This window comes from Aptenodytes forsteri, unplaced genomic scaffold (assembly GCF_000699145.1).
Source record: "Aptenodytes forsteri isolate BGI_AS27 unplaced genomic scaffold, ASM69914v1 Scaffold119, whole genome shotgun sequence".
Classification (NCBI taxonomy): domain Eukaryota; kingdom Metazoa; phylum Chordata; class Aves; order Sphenisciformes; family Spheniscidae; genus Aptenodytes; species Aptenodytes forsteri.
The window spans coordinates 1,672,313-1,693,990 of record NW_008796165.1 but is presented as its reverse complement, the minus strand read 5'-3'; the positions used below and the strand labels follow the sequence as shown (position 1 = coordinate 1,693,990).

Genomic DNA, 21,678 nt, shown 5'->3' with positions numbered 1-21,678 from the left:
AATCCTTATGTATATTAATTTTATCAATGTGGTAAACAAAAAATGACAGGCTGTGAGAGGCTGCTCACACAGGTACGTCTCTCTCCTTTGCTCCCTGCCAGCTCTTATCTGCAGAGTTTGAGCTGCTGATGCCTCCTGTCATGTGTGTGGATGGAGACTATCACCTCTCCTGGGGCAGCTGGAGAAGGAGACTTATCATCATTTCAGCTATGGATCTGTCAGAGGCCATAACTACGCTCTCCTTTTATCTTCCTATCAAGCTCACCAAACCTAATATACTGTTAAATTTAATGTATATGCTTTCCTCCTGCACAGATCATGTTTTGTACTTTGAACACTCATAAAGCTGATATGGACAAGCTCTTAGGTGCACAAATTGGCCTTGAAGATTTCATATTTGCTCACATAAAAGGACAACGAAAAGAAGTGGAAATTCTTAAAACTCATGATGTGCTTGGGCTTACCATTACAGACAATGGAACTGGCTGTGCGTTTATAAAGGTAAATTTAATTACCAGTGAAATACTTTGTTCTATAGAAGCTTCTGTTACTATAACAGTTTAATTATTGTTTTAATGATACTTTAGAACTATAAAATCTTTTATTATCATATATACGGTAAGTAAAAAATAAAGTTGCTTTTCTTCAGGTACATAATTCAAAATTAATTCAGCTATTTCTGTACTGCATGTCATTCAAAATTAGTTCATTTGTTCATTGCTTCTGTAATGCGTATCAGCTTTACAATGTGACCATTGTATTTTCCGACCTACCCTGAGGTGGTAGGTGTTAGATACTGCTTGCATCTGCCCCCTCCTTTTTTTAAGTGATTTTCTGATGTCATTGATTAGGTGCTTATAGAACGTCTGTCACTCATGTGAATAATAAGATCATGTTCTTTCAGTCTTTATGAATGTTCACAGGGCAGAAACCTTTATATACTGTATAAGAATAGGTGCAAGTACAGTGCTTTTTCAGCTTTCCAATATTGTTGCCTTAGATAGGTAGGATGAATTAAAAGGTGCTAAGGATATGGATTAACACAGTTTACCACAATTAACTTGAGTAGCAACTATGGGCAGTAACATGTACAATATATTAATAATAATTGCTTTCCTCCTCCACTTCTATATGACCTCCAGATAGTATGTTCTGAGACAAGTAGAGCTGAGGAAACGGTGCTACCCTTCTTGCTAGACTAGGTAATAGGAACCTTAATCACATTTTCTGCCTTTTTTAGATGCTTTGCTCTAATCTACTCCAATTATCCGTTATTAGTGAGGCATTGGCAATTATCTTCGATTACTGCTGTCTCGATCGCTGTTCTCATTGCTATTGTAAACAGAGCTTCTTGTATGGAGAGGTTGTACTCTATTCATTCCTTAGCTACCATGGATATAAAACAAGACGTGGTTTAGAAATAAGTTTGCTTGTCTTTGTTGTGGAAAAATGTGATTGAGATCATGCTTGACAAAGTCAAGACGCAGTGGACGTTTCAGTAAGCAGTTTGGCAAAATCATAGCCTCAGTTTTATGTTTATAGACACAGAACTCTGAATTTCTAGCGGTAGCATCCATGCAGCCTGTAACATTAAGTCACGCTGCTGCTTATGTGGCATTTTAAAAGAAGGCATTGAAAGCAGTGCTTCAGTGATTAAAGTTCACGTGCAGTACTGTATGGAGTGTTACTCTCTCTGTGCTTGGTTGGTAATATGGGGAGAGAGAACACCTGTTACATAGGCTACTGCATAATTGGAGCAGACTGGAAAACCCTCACCACATTAGCAAGACAAGCTGTAATTTCCAGTAAACTGTATAAAACTTGTCTGAACAAATACATCATTGTCCTTGTACTGGTCTAATAATAAGCAGTATAATGAATATGGTGCAGTCTTCGTGGGAATGCATCAGTTTAAAGGAGTTTCTAGGAGCTTACTTTGTTGCTGTTGCCTATTTAGCTAATGGATTTTTTAAAACAGCGTAGAAAATACATATACAAAAGTAAAAGCTGCATCTGTTTTATACCTGGTTGTCTCGGTAAATGACTAAGCAGAGACTGTCTCTACTTTAAAGTTTGGTAGAATTCCTTCTGTTTATATATTTGCTTTCCTTGAAAATTTGTTACTATGTTCCATTATTAATTAATGATTAATACTAAATTTACCTGTCTTTGGGTTGTTGAAAGCTATTATGGGCTGTAGTGATTTTATTGCACTTTGTATAACAGGGCAGTTTCTAGGCCATAAATGGCAGTTTCTGGCCATAAACTGGCCAGATTTTAAACCTGACACTCTGAACTGCAGTTTTTTTGTTGCTGTGACATACGATGTTGTTTTGCCTTATTAAGAACAAAACCTGGTGTCATGCTACTTTTCACCAATTTGTTTTCTGGGTACGTAGCCAGATGGGAAGATGTAATATGGACCCAAATTAGCCATTCAAAGAATAACAGCAGAACTTGAAGCTTGACTGACTGGTATATAAGGAGACATTATAGGATGGGGTGGCGCAATTAATTTTAGGCATTGCATAGGAAATATAGATCCTACCTTCTAAATGGACTGTAGAGCACTTGAAATATAGGCATATCAATTGCATCTTAATTACTGTGACAATGTAGCTTGACTGTCTCTGGTCAGTTAACTTGGAGTGGTGATTAAAACTAAGTCATATGGAAAAAAAATGTTTGAAATGACACAAATAACATAGCCAGTGAATATTACTTAAACAGTTTTGGTGTTAGGATCCAAGTGAAGAAGAAAAGCTAAATGAAAATGAATTCAACATGTAGACTAAACAGTAATTGAAGTCTGGCGGGCATGCTTTTGAATCCTGGCACCTAGTAACAGAAACGCATTTGGGACCTGGTTTCTGGTGTGTGTACGATACCCCTCTCTTCATTCACTATGAGGCTTCTTTTTGGTTTTAATCTAGGTTAAAGAAAAAGGTGCTAGAAAGAGTTAAACTCAGCCTGAAGCTAAAAATTGTTGCAGTATATTATAGGACACTGAGCACTATCACACTTCCCACTGACTCTCTCAGATGGAGGCACATATGTGGGCTCAGATGTGCGCACATAAACTAGAAGCAGGTTTCTGAGATAGTTATGCAGTTAGCCTAGGTGTTATAGTAGTAGGTGGTAATACGTTTATCTCCCTTGTCTCACTGTTATCTCACTCAAAATTAGCCTGAACAACATCAGTCTTTATTGAAAAGTATGTTATTCAGGAAAATATTAGAATGAAATTCACATCTCTAAAAAATATAAGATATTCTACTATGTCATAGCTTTTTTTTAAATAGCCATAGGATAATGGCTTACATGACTTAGGCACATGATAAACAAATATGACAGCATATAACAACAATAAACAGAATCACTGAAATTTTGTGTTCTTTAATTGACTTGATAAATCATAGAGATCTTTTAAAGATTTTTTTCTCACTTTTTAAATTCCACTTCACAAAAACTATAAATACTAATTTCTGTTACATTTTATGACCTTTAGACTATTTGTATCTGTATTCCATGAGATGGCATTTAGAAGAATTTCTTATTCTTTATTGTTATTTCAGAGGAAATACTTTATATGCAGCTGTATAGCTCGATGAGGAAAATGGTGCAAGTTTTATGACTATAGATGGGTCTTATTAAGATTAGCCCTTTATAGTATGTCATTTTTTAGTATATCACGCACATTTTTTTATGTCCCTGGACCATACTTGAGAAAAGTTCTGTTCCTATGCTTGTCAAGCTATTAAATCAAAATAAAAACCCAAAACTCAATTAAGCATTCATGTCACTGACACGTTTGGGTTCAGTTTTAAAGCACAAAAATATTAGCTTATTCAGAAGCCTTAATTTCTAAAGTATGATTGCATTCTTTTTTTTTCTGTTGATTTTATATTCAATGCTTATTAAAATACTTTGTTTGAAAAATAATGCTTTCCAAAATACATTTTGAAAATCTTATAGACAAAACGCACTGCTGGTATAATAAGCTCAATGGTATTGATGTTGTTAACTGATATTCTTGAAACTCTGTGGTGTCACCTCTTTACCTTTTAAAGAAATGTTTCTAATTCTTTTTTTTATTTAAACAATAGCGAATCAAAGAAGGTAGCCTTATGGACCAAACCAAAATGATCTGCGTGGGTGATCACATAGAGACTATAAATGGAAAAAATGTGTCAGAGTGTCGGCATTATGAAGTTGCCAAAATGCTAAAAGATCTAGAGAAAGGTCAGATGTTTAAGCTGGAGTTGGTAGAGCCTATGAAAGCATTTGGTGAGTGACCTGACTGTCCACCTTGTTCCTGGATATTGAAATCCCAACATTGAATTGCATTGTAAGTTTGTTTTCAGATTGCAGCCAGGTGTCCACACAAGGTAACATAACTACTACAAGAAAGTACTATTTTTTTTTTCTTTGAAGTGGAAAATTTATGAATAGATTTTCTTCCATCTTGCTTTCTCCAGCAGTCATCCTGGTGTGGGCTACCTCAGCCTGAGTCTCAGTTGCTCGATTCCTTTGCCACTACATGATGATGCAAAATAAGTACAGGAATTGTTTCATAGATACAGTTTTAAAGCATGGCTCACTTCACTAATGTGCTGATCCTCCAACCTCCTCTCCTCTTTTCCTCTATTGATACATAATCCCTGTTCATCTGTGTGTCAGATTTTTCTATTTCTATACCCGTGGCTGGGGACTGCGCTCTCTAATGCAGAAGGATGCTGCAGAAAGCACTTGTCTGGGATTCCCTAGAGCACCTCCTCTGCTGCATGCCTGCCTGCTCTCCCTCTCCCCAACAGCGGGTATACTCAGAATTGGAAAGAAAGCAGTATGGCAAAGCTCTGTCTCTACCTACCACCTGCATGCTGTGAGAAAGTGATACTTATATAGGAGGAATGCATACCTACTGCTAATCCTTATGTATATTAATTTTATCAATGTGGTAAACAAAAAAAAAAAAGTAGGTTTAGCTCAGGGAGTCAAAATAGAGACTGAGTTTTAATTTTTAGTCTCTCAATTTTTTATATTCCCCCCCAACTGTGTAGCATTTTTCTGTAATAAAAACTTCAAAATACTGCTAAATTATAAGTGTGTATGAGTCCTTGTGCACACCTGCACTAACAGCAAGTTCCAAATCACCGTCTTCACCACAGCAGCAAAAGTTTGAAATGTTTATTTTTCAAATCTTTTTTTACCTGTTAGTGGTTTACAACTGCTGTCATACACCAGGCTTGACACTTGGTGTCAGAATAGCAGCAGAAATTGAAAATGAGAGAAATGTGAAGATTTCTTTTTGCTTTTGGTGCTTCTGTGAAGAATGAGGGTTATGAGTTAATCTCTAATGCATTTGGATATAAGTTGATACTCCTGTTAAGTAAATGTGTATGTTATACATTATGCTAAAGTAGTATTACATATGTATAGTATTGCAATTAGTAATATAGGAATACCTTTTTAATATGGGTCTATAATTTGTATTCAATGCTAAATGTGTTACGTAGTCTGTTTGTAAAGACCAAGGTAAATCAGCATTTGACTGACGACTTCAGCCATTATTTAATAGTAATTACTTTAGTCAGGTGATTAAGATACCTTTTAGTCTGCCTGTGATGTAGAGAAGGAAACCTGCTAATTCCATGGCAATACCTTTTATCTGACATTGAATTAAGAGGCAATCAGAGCTTTTTGGACAGATTTTTGGAAGATGCACGTTATTTTTTACCCTACAGAAATTAATTTACAAGTTGCAGTGCCCAATAGGTTAGAATATCCCGCCTCTAGCCTTAGGTGCAGTTAGGCTTTAGGCACAAATTTATTCAAGATGGTGTTTAAGCTGCAGCATGCTGAGAATAGCCCCAGAGATGACAAACAAGATCCAGATCCTGCTGGACAAATAGGTGCTGAATTCCTGTTAGTTTCAACACAAGTTTGTGAGGGTGTAGAAATAAGAGACAAGCCTCTGTGTGAAATTACTAACTTTTATTTTTCTTCCTCTCAGCAGAATGTGAAATAAATATAATTTACTGGTTGGATATCTTTCTACCATGTGCACACAGGCTGCCTCAGCTACTCAGGCAAGGCTTGTAGCACAGAATTAAAGATTTGTCTGAATAAGATTGGTCCTTACCAGTCACAAGCTGGCCCTCTGTGAATTCGTGAAAAATTAATAGAAACAAAGTAAAGGCAGCATAACACAAACTCTAAATTTAAATTACGTGAATATGAAAAATAGTTTCTGTGATGGCCAGAGAGCTTTGGTCTGAAGTACTGCAAATAAATGTTATGTCAAATCATGAGTTTTAAGGTGCTAATGGTGACAGAACTAGAAAAAGATGTACGTTGTATCAGGACTTTTTGAAACAAGACTAGCAGAAATGATGACAATCTTAAGGATGTTTTAAACTGTCCTTGAAGCAATAAAAGGATTAAGGAAAAGTGTTGATCCTAAGTATATATGAGAGACTGTGCCATGTCTATTTGTTAAAATAAAAACAATTCAAATGTACTTTTCAAGACTTGTTCAGCAGAATAATCTGGATTTTTAACTAGTTATGCAAGAATGATGAGTTGGAATCTACCTGGACAAAATGAATATAGCGTGTTAAGGTCTTGCCTTCAAGGACAGCTTATTAGAAAGGCCTGCTGTTAAGAGGAGGAATAATCTGGTAGAGAAAACAACACAGTTAAAAACAGTTCTGCAAAACTATCTCCTCTCTTCTAGCACTTTCCAGATTAACTATGTAACTCCCATGTCAGTAAGTAAATTAAAGCCTCGCCACTCTTGAATGTAAAATTATGTCCTAGAAGAAGAAAGTCAAATCTTAAATGACTCCATTCTCCATTTACTAACTGGGGTGCCCTTACCCAAGATTAAAGAAGGAAAGCTGAATTCAGGTAAAGAAAACTTTGGGTAAACCCAGATATTCTTGGTAGAGATTTTTCAGGTATGAAATCATGACCTCGGTGAAACCAGTGGAAAAACTCCTGCAGATCTACTTATGGACATTTCACCTATGTGACTGCTAGTAATCAAATTGTTAGCTCAGCTCCATGTGGCTCATCATGACCTGTTTAGCAGTGGTGTTTCCACCATTGCATCAGTGAAAGATGGAAATGCTGCAATGCTAAACCTGCTACATAGTCTGCCTGTAAAGACCAGGATAAATCAGCATTTGGCCGATGACTTCGGCCATTATCTAATATTAAGTAATAAATACTTCTACTTTTCTGTAGAATAGGGAAATAAAATTATGAAAAGTGCATAAATGAAGTTGAGTGCAATAGGCCTGCATAGATATATTGGTTAATGGAAGTCCTAGCTTCGGTGCAGTCAAGCGGGTATCAAAGTTTGAAGACAAGACATTGTCAGCAAAGCTATACTTAGAATACAGTTAATTTATAATTAAATTTTTACATATGTCTAGATCTTGATTAGAATAAAAAGTAAAGGTAATGTAATAGTCAAAGCAGATACATCATATTCTGATGTACCATACTTAGTTTTGTTTGGTTTTCTTTTCTTGTTGTTGTTTATTTTGTCTTTAGAAAAGCTGGAACCAAGGTCCAAAGGTGAAACTCTGCCAGAGGCTAAAATCTCCAGAGGGAGAGAAACACTTCGGCTGAGAACCAAAGGCCCTGCTACTGTGGAGGAAATGGTATGGTTGTCTTGGGGCCCTTTAATAGTTTAATCATCTACCACCTGATTTATTCTTCCCCAAGGTTGATAAGGTAAAGTAGGAAGGAAAAATTTGGATGTTACAAAGCTTGCGGGACTTAAGAAGAGGACTGCCTTCTGCAGGGAGAAATGCTTATATAAAGTTGAAGACTAGCAGGGGTAGGATGGGGCTGAGGAATCTGGAAACAGATAACCTGTATTTAGATGTCATGGATTACATGGATGAATTTAAGGTAGATAAGACCAAGCGGTGTTGAGAAGAGGGAATGGGGGAAAAAAAAAGAGGAGGGCGGTTGAAGAGTTGGTTCTGTTTCTGGCACTGCAAAGTGTACTGGGCTGCTGTAAGGGTTGTTTTTAGGAGAGGCTACTAATGTACGTTGACATGAATATGTGTAACACCAGGATTAGGGTTTAGAAGAAGAAATGTTATTTATTCTGGGTTCTTCTAAAGCTGATAAGGATTTGATGAAGATCTGTATTGTCAGGAGATGTAAAGCCCCTGTTTAGTTTGAATGTGAGCGCTGCGTGGCTTGACGTTCGGAGGAAGGCTCAGGTTTGTGAGAAGAGGGAAAGAGAGTGGAATAATGTGTTTTACTTGTACGTTTTGTAAGTCTAGGTGGCTGGGATGAGAGTAAGGATAATCAGTGGCGAATTGCTGGTTATTTTGAAATCTGCATGGATATAATCATACTTTTGCTCTTTTTCTCCCTTTATTTCAACAAAGCCAACTGAAGTTGAAGAAAAAGCAATTAAAAAAGTGGATGAGCTTCTTGAAACATACATGGGGATAAGAGATATTGAATTAGGTGAGTCTTTAACAGATACATTACTACAAGTTTAAACCATTTCTCATTTTCTGTAGTCTAAAATTTATTGAGTACTTTAGTCTCTGGATATAAGCAAAGCAAAATTTGTCCAGCATGAAGTCTCAAAAGCTTGTCTGTATTTCTGCAAATGTGTGTCTCTGATAAAAGAAAGAATCTCTCACTACAAGCCTTATGATGTAATTAATTAATCCTCTATTCTTCGTGTATGTTATCGATACACTGTTGCACGAATTATTTAGTTGTTTGCCATTAACTGTCATCACTGTATTCTTTCTGGCATATATTTTCTAGCGGAGCTGGTGTGTACCACATTTAAGGATTGTTAAGGATAAGCATGTCTATCTGCTTTTTTGCTCTTTTGCCCCTTGGCTTAGACACATCAAAGTTGATCGATAAAGTTTGAATCTGAGATCTTCATCAGTGAAAGGGCAACTATTTAGCAAGGGAACTGACAGAGTAATTGCACAAACTTACCAAATTCTCTAAAGCCTGTGTTCTGAAGAACATGGGAAATTTTCCAGAATATTTACTAGCTATCACAATCATCAATTTATAATGAAAGAAACTATTCAACCCCAGTGTCATAAGTTCCTTAAAACTGCACTAAACTTGTCCTTGCAGCTGTTGCTTCTCTCTGTTAATCTGACAACAATTAAATAGGAACTTCTGTTTGTATGGGAAGAAGCTGCAGTCTAGTTGGGTAAGAAGTGCCACTGTAGCCAGCTGTGGCTGGGTGTAGTCCTCATACGATCTTGGGGAACTGCTAATACTGAGATAAAGAGGAAGGTATTCGTTGTTATGGTAATATCTAAAAAAATCACCCAAGAATTAGGAAAGGATAAGCTAAATGGAAAGTGGTCTTGAAAAGAAAGCTTTTATGAGAGAGAAGTGGAGGAGGCAAAGAAGAAGAGAAAATAGGTCTGGCATGAAGCTAAGGGCAAAGCAGGAGGGTTTGACAGGCAGCAGTTAGCACAGAGGTATGAGAACAATAGGAGATCATCTGAATAGCCAAAAGTCCTTTGCTGGCTGCTCCTACCGGCAAGCATCTGATTGGCAGCTTCTACTAGTTTTCTCACAGCAAAAATTGTAGGTAAAGTATTATTTGTCCCCCAGGCTAAGGCAGAGGTGGGCTTCCTGGCATAGAAGAGAGAGTGGAGCTGCCCAAAACTTGTGAATTCTGTTTTGTAGGTAATATCTAAGCTTTCCGATTCCCAGAAAACTAAAAATTCTCAAAAATTCTGTTCCCAGCAACTCTGATATGCGATGCCCCTGCCGTGTAATACGCTCCCGGGATCCCTGCGTGGTGCTGACCTTCTGTTTAGGTTAGGGAGGATCCCATGTCCTGTCGCTCTCCTGCAGCCTCCACTGCTTGGTCCGTCTCTGGCTCAGGCTTCAAAGCTCTGAGGCTTGTGCCAACCGTCCCTCTGGGAGCTGTTTTTGTCCTGCAGCTGTTGCAGTCCCAGCTCAAGCCGGGCTTCTGGAGGCTCCTGTCCTTGCAGGTTACCTCCAAGGTCCCCAGGCTCCTGGCCCTACAGGAATAAGCGGCTATAGATGTTCTGGTTTTGGTGTCCATAGCCCAGAAGCCTGAGATCCTAGACTACAGCATCATTTCTTGGGATGTTGAGGTGTGCTATGCTCTGCTCTGGGACAGGGAAGCAAGTTCCTGTGGGAACTGGTGTTCCCTGTGTTTTTGGCTCTTGGTATCGTAACGGGATGGCTCTTGTACGGTAGACTGAGGAATTCAGCTTTCAGCACATATGGCTGCGCTGATTGCCAAGCACCTGGTAGAGTTTTCCTATGAACGCCTTGATTTTTTTTTTCCAAAAGATCTCATGTCCTTCACCTTTTAGTATGTAGTTTGGAAAGTTTGAAAGAATGCCTTAAAAGAACACTCAGAGAAGGAAGAGGTCTTTGTCCTCAAAGATACTCTCTTCTTCCCAACTAGGTGGTTGTTTTGCCATTCGTCTCTTCCTTCTCTTCCTCCCAAAAAGGCAGTGAAACAAAGAGAAAGTGTCAGGAATCAAAGACTACAGGGTTCATGTAGCTTTAGTTTGCACCTTTGAAGCCATTTCCTGAAGTTCAAATCTTAGAGTTGAGGGCCAATGGTGATGGGAAAAAAAAAGTTTTATCATTTTTAAACAATTAAACAGCTCTAGGACTTTTTAGGAAAGGAGAGCTAATAACCTGTCACAAATCTGTTCAATTAACATATGTCAGTTTTTCATATACTGGATGTGATCAGTCACCCATGAAAATGAAATATGAGGAAAGGATTCATTCAGAGAATGCCAATCACCACTCAGCTAGAAATTTCACTCATTACTCAAGCCAGATTAGTTGAAAATGCAAGTCATCACAATGCGACAGCCGACAAGTGATTAAAATCTCAATCATTGCTCACTCCCATGCAGTTCTGTTTGTCAGAAGCTTTGGATGTCAGTTAATATTGCTCTTTCATCTCCATTAAAATGACACTTCCATGGTGTGATTGAATTCTAAAACAGTGCCCCAGTTTTAAGCCAGCAGTTAGAAAGAAAGGAAAGAAAAAATAATGTAAAATTACAGACAGAATTAAAGATGAGATAAAGCCCTTAATTTTTGCATAGTTAAGTATCTTGACAGTTTCAAGAATGGCTGACTAAATCTACACACAAATCCCTGAGTTGGAACAAAATGCTTGGAAATCATTTAATGGAAATGCATACACTTACTTTTTTCGCACAGTTTTTTATTTTCAGAGATCTAAATGCTGTTGAGATTTACATACCTTTTTACATACTTTTGAATGCACTTTTACCTTTTTCTCTCTTTATTTTTCGCACAGTTTTTTATTTTCAGAGATCTAAATGCTGTAGAGATTTACATACCTGCCTTTTGAATGCACTTTTACCTTTTTCTGTCTTTATTTTACTGAAAACTGGACTTAATCTGCACAAGGGACTCTTGACTCTGGAAATATATTCCTCAGCCATTTTATGGGCACATCAGAAATTGGGCCAAGGCTTGACTTCAGCATTCTTTAAAACATAAATGCGCCATTGAGAGATAATTCAGGTTATTTTAAATCCTGTCAGGGCTTTCTGGTAAAGGAACGTGAACAGTTGATTAATAGAAGGGACTCAGGAAGCAGTGTTAGTGAAAAATACTGGTGGCATTTATTTTTTAAATCAGTGAGGCTTGAATTGTTATGGACTGTATTTGATCCTAAAGATTCTGGGTGGGAGGAAGCCTGGATCTATGGGATCCAACCCCAGAATGCTACCGATGGAAAAATGATGGCAAAAAGGGCTTCCCGTTCAACTTTTTGCTTTCAGCATCTCTTGGCTAGCTCTTCATCCACTGATATTTTGTTCTATTTTGTCCTGTTTTTATGCTTTCGGATGATTATTTCCTTTTTGTTGTTCTCTATAATATCGTCAGACATTACATATCTTTGCATATTCTCCCCCTCTGTTTAGAAGAATTTCAAATCTACTTCTCCACTCTTGACTTTATTTTTCAAACTTACTATCTAGTCAAAATGTCCTAACAGGTTTAAACTTTTCGTCACCCAAGCTGCTTCTCTTGGCTCACTAATCCAACCCAGCAATACAGGATAGACATTTTTATCCTGAAATGCCTTGACTAAAGAGATACTCTCCCTGAATCTGTTGTTTTCTGCTCCTTCTATCACCAGACTTCCTTTCCCAAAGGACTTTATTGTATACACTCTGGGGTGTATTGTTTATGACTGTTCATTTACTGTGAGAGGATAATGGGAGTTTTGTGAAAAAGGGAAAGGTAGCAAGTCTGGTTAAACAAGAAAACTTCTCCACCTCAAGAAGAATTAGTACTTAATAAAAAGAAACAAGAAGAAGGGATATTTCTAATGGTTCCTTGATCTGACAATGTTCAACATGAAGTTTAAACCAAATAATATTAAACACTGGAAACTGCAATGACACGCTTCATTTTCTGTCATGTCGTAAGGAAGCTGAATGTGAATTTTAGCTCTTTTAAAGTGTCAGGCCAGAATAATAATATTTGTCACCTTTTGATGAAGGCAAAGCTTCTGATAGCATTACAGCTAAATAAATATTGACGTTTCTGTTAAAACTTCTGAAAAAGTTTTTTTTAGAAGTTACAGGATAGGATATAGGTAGCAAAACCACTATGTAAGGTAGATAATAACAGTGGCAGGCAGATCGTAGCTTTCATGGCTTGTGCTGCATGTGTCTATCAAAAGTGAAAATAAGGAATTTGCGAAATATCTTTGAAGTTATTGTAAAGGGACTAGGTTTAAAAAGACAACATACTACTATGTTCATATTCTGGGAAGCCTGAGAGTGAGCTTCTCAGTTAAAGTTGAGAAGACTTCTAATTCCTTTCATCACTTTTAAGTTTGCTGAACTTTTCACATTTTATGTAAAAATTTCTCAGGTATGAGCATTGTCTGAAGTGAGATTTAAAAAAAAAATAAAGCCCCAATTGTTTTCAGATATCTGGAGTGTGGAAAAATATTCTATTGGAATAAAATTCCTGCAATCACTTACTGTGCAGCTGTTACAAGAAGCGGTGGGGGAAAGGGAGGGGAGCAGAGGCAATTTGGCACAGAGCGGTCACCCTCTGAGAACCAGTAAAGTTTTCTTCAAGTTGGCAAGTATCTGCTAAATGCCTTGGCAATCTGTAGTTTTTGATTTGCCTTGGGAATTACACATTGCAAATGTCATTGTGTAAACACGCATGTTCTGCACAGCTGTGCCCACGAGGGGATGCCACCCCATGTCTGCGCTAACGGCCTGGGGAAATAAGACTATGTACACTGGGTGATAGAGAAGACGGGTCAGCTGTAGTGCTCCTGTATGTGTGACACTGGTGAAGCGGGGTTCGGCTTTGCACATTCGTACACATCAGTGGTGCAACTTGGGTGTGAGAATGGGGAAGGATCCGGCTTGCATCTTGCGTTAGGGTTTGCTGCACGGTAATACAGCTCTGCTGACACTAGAGGTCAGCACCAAGCTATCGAAAACGTACACCCCAGCGGGGGCCACCCTGCAGTCTCTCCGCAGACGTGTGCTTTAATAAACATAGTACATTAAATGTACCCTGGTAGTGCTGATTGCAGTTGCTCGATACAGTTGAAAGCACTTTTATGTGAGGCTGCTGCTTTTGCACGGCGGTGACGTTCTGACTCCTGCTGACGGGGTTGAAAGTCGTCTTGATTATCTAAGTTTAGTGGATTTTGTTTTCAAGTTTGGTAAATCTATAATAAACTATTTTTAAGGTTCTATTTAATAATTTGGGAAGCTCAATCTTTAAAGAAAATTGTGTTTGAAGTAACATTTTCTGTTAATGAAAGAGTTTATTCCTGTGTAATTCTGAGGTTTCAACTAGGGCAGTTTGACTGTAATATAATGCTGTGTTGTCTTGTTTTGTCGCTGCTGTCTGTGTCATATGGATCTTTCATATATCTTGACCAATTTATCTTAAAGCTGGCTAAATTCCTTGCTCCCACTCTTTCTGCTGGAAGACTTGTCTAGTTCTTCACTCTGTTGATGGCAACATTTTTTAATGTCTTGACTAACTAACTATATCTAGACACATTTGCTCTTGTGTCACCTTGCACAGCTCTTCTCCTTCCAACCCTCTCCCAGTGTCTATATAGAGTAACTTCATATCCTGGTTCATATGCAGAAATCTGTGAAGTTTAAATTATACCCTTCACCTCATTACCTCCAGGTAAACTTACTTACTCCTCTGTAAGTACCTTCTTATGCCACAGTGTCAGGGGATATAAGGTGGCATTGATAAGACAAATATTTGTCTTCTGCTTGTCCGGAACAAGAGTCCCCTGTTTAATGCCTGTTTTCCATCCAGACTCCTCTGAGTCAGTGTCCCAGGAACTTCACGGGGGACACAGAAAGAATCAACGCAACAGGGATAGGGTTTTTTCTGGCAGGGAAACAGGTCTTGAGAGTCCTTGAGAACCACTAGTGGTGCCTGTCTCGATCACAGCGTTTCGTTTGTCAGGATTTATGTAAATTTTCCTTGTACTGCTTTGTGTAGTTTGGCACACTGCGATTCAGTCTGAAGCCTCACATCTGAACATAGTTAAAACCAAAACGTCAAATTTCTTCAGAATTACTGTTGCTGATGTCTACAATGTGGAATATGGCTCAAGTTTGCTCACTGCTTGTTACAAGTTTGCATAACAGCAAACACTGTTTGCCAGAAGTTCATAACTGTCAATAAACTTAAGCTGAGTCTCAGGTCAAGAAAATAATATTAAATACATTTTAATAAAACTTCAGAGCAGGGGAAGTTTCTTTTCCCTTTTATCAGAGAGATTTTGCCATGTTGATACAACACAGCACATGCAGTAGACAGCAGACTGTCCCGGTGAAGGTGGTCATCTGTGGCTTCAGGACTTCTTTCCCTTTCTCAGGCACTGTAATACAAGTTTTCTACTCGGATATCCCTCTGAGAAAAGGCTAGAAGCTATCAAATCCTTCAGTGTGACACTTGAATTTGATATGCTCATGAAGAAAGTGGTGGTTACTTCATGTGTAACAAAAGATGGAGAACATCTTGCAATTTAAGGCAGGTGTGTAAAGTAATCGTGAAATGAAGCAGACTTTGAGGGTTTCATCTATTGTACAGTACCATCATTTCTTGTGAATATGAACAGAGGCCGTGGAGCAGAGATACAGCTCAGAAAATAAACTGCATTCAGCAGTGCTGTTTGTGCTGAGTCTGTTTTACAGAGTCTTCTGCATCCTTCAAACCATGATAGCCTGCTGCCGGTAGTTCTCCTGGCCTAGCTTAACCAGGAGAAACTCCTGTGCTGACACTTTTCATCCTTCAGGGAGGTGCAGGTGCCATGACTGAGAGAGGTTTGAGCCCTCACAGTTTTCATTTACTCTAATGTCCCTGGGTTGCCAGCATTCAGTGTTGTTTGGGGTAGACTTGTAATTTGTTCTAGAATCTGAGAAACTGCACAGTGGCTAAAGGTGAGGGATGAGCACAGCAGCTAAGGACTGAGTCCTAAGCAACGACCCCAGTGTAGCCATTTCCAAACTAAAGTCTAAAACTTGATAAATTCTGATACTTGGGTGTTAAGTAAGAGAAAATGCCATACAGCATAGGTATACAAGATATCACGGTCTACCTCTGTTGTATCAGACGTCTCTGCTTTAACTTTCCTGGGTACCAAGATGTTCCTATCTTCGGTGGCTCCGGTTTACTGTGCACAGCAGCGAGGCCTTTCCCATGCTTTTGCACAATTTGAACCACACCTGGCTGAGACTTCTAGAAATAACTTTGATCTTTTTCACTTCATAGTGGCATAAGCACAAACTTTCCCAGCTTTGAGGGTGCTATAAATTAAAGATTTACTTTTCAGAGCTGGAGGTAATAATAACTGAAGCAAACTCATACGCTGAAATTAGTTACTCTTTAGTTCGGATGGTATTGAAAAAAATGTAGATCCAAGCAGAAGAATAATGTGGCTCACAATAAATGCCTCAGTCTCTTTACTACCTGGAGGTGTCTTCTGGGTTAAAAAATTAATCTAAAATTAATTAAATAAAACGAAGCTGAAAAATTAAACAAATCTGTTTGAGGTCATATGGTAGTTTCTTGAGAGCACAACTTCTTTCAGGCAGTTGCAAACATACTGTGTCCAGTACCTAACAACCAGATTTTAATTTACTCTGTATTTTACACAACATATTAGTTGAGCCTAGTATTTGAATTCTTGTCTCCTAAAGTAGGGTATTCAGGTGTTTTCTCTAGGCCCATTTATCATTACTCCTTTCTAAATGCAGGTCATGCTCAACATTTAAACTGGTAAAACATGGGTTGTTGCTAGCAAACCCATACTAGCTTGGTTGTATATATCTATTATGCAGGCTGTATGTTGTTTTCCGTGTCCAAACCCTATGCCTTTTGGCTTTCTGTGAAGAACTTGGCCACTTTAAACTCTGACTTGCTGAGATCTTTTCTTCGTCGTTTAGAGGAGAAAAACATTCTGGTTTGCCTTTTGATCTTCTGGTTTAGATCAGCAAGCTCGTATCAAACTCACTGAAGTTGGTGATGAACTGGCATGGGTCTTACCACAGAAGTGTTGCGCTTAACCTTGTTTTTAGACCCATGCTTCATGTGTCTTCAGTAATGAAAACAGAATATAATTTTATAAGATTAAAATGAAGGTTCATTGAATTAAAAATTAAACCTCTGCCAAACAAACAGAAGAATATATAACGAGTGCTCCAAGGAAGCTCTCCTGTTTATCAGAGCAGAACGTAGCTAGTGTGGGGGGATTTAAGTACATAATTCCTATTGAATCCTAAATTCAGTAGGTAAGCTTTACATCTCCCTAAGCTGACCTTACCTGGTTTTGAAAACAGACATTCAAAAACTATCTTGGCCATATATGTTAGCTGTCACTTTCATGATAATTACATTATTTTGTTTTGTTGCTTTTTAGCTGCAACAATGGTGGAAGCTGGAAGAGACAAGAAAAACCCAGATGAATTTGCAGTGGCATTGGATGAAACTCTTGGAGACTTTGCATTTCCAGATGAGTTTGTCTTTGATGTATGGGGAGCAATAGGTGATGCTAAGCAAGGACGACTGGAATGAGAATTGTGCAGTTTATCAAATACAAAATGATTTTCAAATATGTACATCAGAATTTTAATACTTTTATTGATATGAATCTAGGGTGTTCTGTAGAAGTATTCTTATCTGAAACTTTCTTTTGCAAAGGAAGGTTTCTAACAGAAATATGAAGATAAACCCAAAGTTCTGACAACTGTGCATTTAAAACAAACATTTAATTTACATGTAGAAATCACTGTAAAGAGTGTGTCAAGTAGATATATTTATACAGACATTTTATGAAAATTAGGTATTTTTTATTGTACATACACTTTGATATCAATATTCTGAAGAGTGTTAGACATATGCAACAAAGAATTTGGATTATTTTATCTCTTCTTTAGAAAGGTTTATAAACTTGTTGAAAAACTACCTAGCTACACACTGCAGTTCCCTGGTCTTCTGTGGTCCTTACGTAGTCACGTACACAAAGAGCTGTGGAAAACCTAGCACCTTAGGTTTTCTTACAGTTTGGCCTGGACGTAGTCTTTTCTGTAGACAGAGCTGGGAAGAGGCTACCCTGTTTCTGAAGAACCTGAGTTCAGGAAAAAAAAATTTCCTCTGAAACATGAGAACTAAGATCTTTGAATGAAAAAGGCTTGCTTTCATTTGAGTCATAATACACGCTGTCTGGGTATTACTGAGATAAGTAAGTATAGTAGAAATGCTTAAACCAGGAAGCTGCTGCTTTATTCAGATGCCATATCATTGCAATAGGAACTGCATAGGAAGAAACAAATGTTAATTTTTATTACTATTCATATATTTGAATAATATCTGTGATCTGGCACGGGAGACTATAGTGTATGACTAAGTGCTTAACTGATCTTTGCATATGCTAAATGATTTGCTGAGATCCTATGGAGTGTCCCTCTTGTCTGGTTGTTTTCAACATGGCAACGTAGGAGAGACATTGAAGGTGTTCAAACCTGGAAGATATTATTGTAAAGTCACAAACAATCACAGTTTGGGTGAAAATGCATGCCTAAATCCTGAAAAATACATTAAACTAATTTTAGATGTTAGGATTTCCAATTATATTGTACATAAACATTTATTTTAACTGATAATATTTTACTAATAAATCTCAGATTATTAAAAATGAACTGTCTCTCTTAACACATCTGCTATGCCTGCATTTATCCTCCTGTTCACTCTGTATTTAATGAAGAGCAATGCAGTAAGTTTTGTTTTTACTCATAGCTGGATTCTTTATCAGTTTTTACTGTGCTTGGTTTTAAACAAGACAGATATTTGCTCATTTGTTTAGAAAAAGCTACTTTCAAGTGATTATTCTAGCCAAATAACACGTCATGAGTGTCCTTGAAAATGAAATTGAAGAAGAATGTGGGGCCTGACCTGGGAAGGTGTCATAACTTTTTAGTATTTTTATATTTGCATAAGCATATAAAATAATAGGTATTACAAAAGCGTTTTCTAAATCACTACCTAGTTACTTTTCTTCTGAGGAAAATGTCTTTCACTGTCTTGCAGAGATCTCTTTAAAATAAGACTGTGCTAATAATTTTACACTTTCTATGTCAATGATTTTTTTTTTTTTGTCTAAAACCATGACACTTTGAAGTATCATTAAGAGAACACGTCCTCATTCTCTTTACTATGTTATTTAGGAAGGCTCCTAAACTCCGCTTCAGTCTTTTGCACATGTTACAATAAGTGAATATTTTTTCTAGTCATGAAATATTGCATGAAGTCGTATAAATACTGTTCAGTGGTCTTTCAATGGGGATAATCTCCAATTTTATAAATGCTGTTGTGAATATTTTGCTCTTGTAGCTCTGATTTAAGGACAAGCTTTCACATAATATAGATATTCCTTTTTATGAAATGAGTAGTACAGAGCGGTATGGAGGTCATACATTAAATACATTGTATTTAAGAAGTTCAAAGGTGTCAAAATTTCTCTTAATTGTACTAGTGCTTCATATCACCAGTGTGGGATGAAATCTATATGTATCTTCAAACAGGTGTGATCATTATAAATCTCTATATGTAGAAATACATATAGATACAAAAATTGACACTATTCTCAAGTTATGAGAAGCAAAATTATATAATTTTACGAGAACATTTGAAGTTTAGTAGGACTTGAAAATAAAATTAAAGAAACTTTGTAAGGAGGTGGTTAAATTTTATACATCCCATTGCTCAACTGGGGCCATGAGGATGTATTATTTTGAGAAAGGAGTGTAATTTTAGTACAGAGAGCACAAGGTGGGTAGCGTTTCTCTGTATTTAATAGTTGCAAGTCTGAGCCCACAATCTTCCGTTGCAGTTGAGCACACTGTCTTGCACAGGGCTACTTTAACTAATGTACTCTTGGTAATGAAGAGTTAAAGTATCGTGGGCCATATAATTTATTCTTTAAACTTCTTCTAGGTGAAAAGGAAAAATGAAATGTCAAGAATCCCCTGTTGGTTTTAAATTGTTTTATATAAAACTCAAATGTTAAATTTTGTGGAAATGTTTATGTACACTTATGTTAGTAAGCAACATGCCACTGATTATAAAGTCAGTTAAAGTTAAGAATTCCTTCATAAGCAGCAAAAAAAATGTACTATGGAAGAGTTGTATTATAAAATAATACATGAAATGTTACCTGTGGCAGATAACCCCTCATGTGTTTTGGCTGTTCATTTTATTTTGAGAAATTAATGTTGTTCAATCAATTTATCCTCAGAGGATAATTTGTCTCATTACACTGATAAAATAGCGAGATAAAAATAATCTCTGAAGCTCTAATTCTGCACAGAGCTGTCTCTTGTCATAGTGGCCTATCTTTGTGGAGATTATTTCAGAACTAAGATTTAAATAGTGATTGCAATTTTACTGGCATTTACTGCAATAAAGTATGTTGAAATATCTTAATAATTTTTCTGAGTTCTCATTTACGCATACGCTATTTCCAGCACATAAGGCATAATGGTACCACTACCCAATTTAGTAGATTATTTGCATTTTCCAGCTATGCATGAATAAGTTGTCACATGAAAATCACACTACCTTATAAAGTATGTATGTAAGCTCTTTGTAATGATTTGTGTAGTAAATTAATGTTGTTTTACTAATGAAATACAGCCTGCAGATCCCTTTAAAACCTAGTCAATAACGACACTAAAGCCTTTGCATGCTTTGTAGGGTGAAAATGTCATTAAACGTCACTATAAAAATCTCCCAAATTCATTTGAAGTACTAGTTCTAGTTAATATAAGTGCTGAACAGAGTAGGACTATAAATGTCTTGTTAGCATGCGTTGCAGGTGGAGGTGAATGTTGGCGAGTAGTCCTCTCAAAATCTGAGGTGGAATGAGACAAGGTAGTAACTCAGCCTGAATACTACTCTAAAAGTAACCGATTCCTTATTCTTATAATTTGGTGCACAGTTTGCAGGGAGCTGGCAGATGTGTGCAATTGTTTGTGCCTTTACTTCCAGACTTACTGCTATATTCAAGATGACGGAAAACGCACCACTATTTTTCTCTGTAAGTAATAGTCTTTAGATGCAACAAGGGGATTTAATGAAATCTGATGTTCATAACGTTCTGAGCTCATAATCTTAAAAATACGATGAGTGATGAATATTTCACACCTTTAAAGGAACTAGTTTTGCAAATTACTTGCGACACCTTTAGTATGCCAGATGTTGCTTCAGTTAAATTTGACTTCATGCAACCCTATTCATAATACAGTTGTTATTCAAATAGCGATTAATATAATCAGTGTATTTGGGAAAATCTCGTCTGCTATTCAGATTTGCACCTTGATTTGAATAATGCATATATTCTTCTTTCTGTGTATGATTTTCTTCACAATTTGTCTATTTCCTCTTTATTTTTTTTTGAGGTAAACGTAATATAGAGCTTTGAAAATCTTGTTCTTTGAATTTGAGAGTGAAATATTAATCTTAGAGTTAAGCTAATTTGTAATATTTTATTAAGAAAAAACATCAGGCAAGATGTAAAGCAGGGTATGAAGTTTTTAAAGTGTCGTCTGTGATGACAAAAAGCAAATTGTAGATTTTTTTCTGCTTTTTAATGTGAACTTCTGCTACTTTTCAAATTGCATATTGTTTTTCATTAAAACAGCTCTGAGAATTTGTATTCCAAAGGCTGAATAACATAGTAAAATGATATATTACTCTTAGTTTTCTTTTTGCCAGGAGATACTTCAGAACAATTAGAAGTCAGGGTGTTGACTCCTTGTCCTTTTGAAATCAAATGCATGTTTGCCATGAACTTCAGAACTCAACTCTAGCAATAAGAGCTTAATCTGAAATTTATATTCAGTATTGTTTTCTTTTCCAATTCTCTGACTCCCTAAGTTTGTAAGGCATTTTGCCTTTAGATGTTGTTATACTTTGAAAGATCTGTTATTTAGTTTATGAAAATAAACTTAGACCATGGGACTCACTTTGAGAAACCTGGTCTACTGGGGGCTGACGGGGTCCATCTGTCAGAGAAGGGGAAGAGCATCTTCGGTCATAGGCTTGCCAAGCTGGTGA

The 21,678-nt window shown here is 37.1% G+C and overlaps 1 protein-coding gene across 1 annotated transcript; it reads left to right on the top strand.

Moving 5' to 3' along the window:
- The first annotated feature begins 304 nt into the window (after window positions 1-304).
- LOC103905552 (PDZ domain-containing protein GIPC2) lies at window positions 305-20,047 on the top strand. Its single transcript, XM_009287244.2, has 5 exons — window positions 305-501; window positions 4,107-4,287; window positions 7,561-7,670; window positions 8,415-8,496; window positions 16,985-20,047. The coding sequence occupies exons 1-5, from the start codon at window positions 319-321 to the stop codon at window positions 17,137-17,139; spliced, it is 711 nt and encodes a 236-aa protein (XP_009285519.1). The 5' UTR covers window positions 305-318; the 3' UTR covers window positions 17,140-20,047.
- Window positions 20,048-21,678: the final 1,631 nt, after the last annotated feature.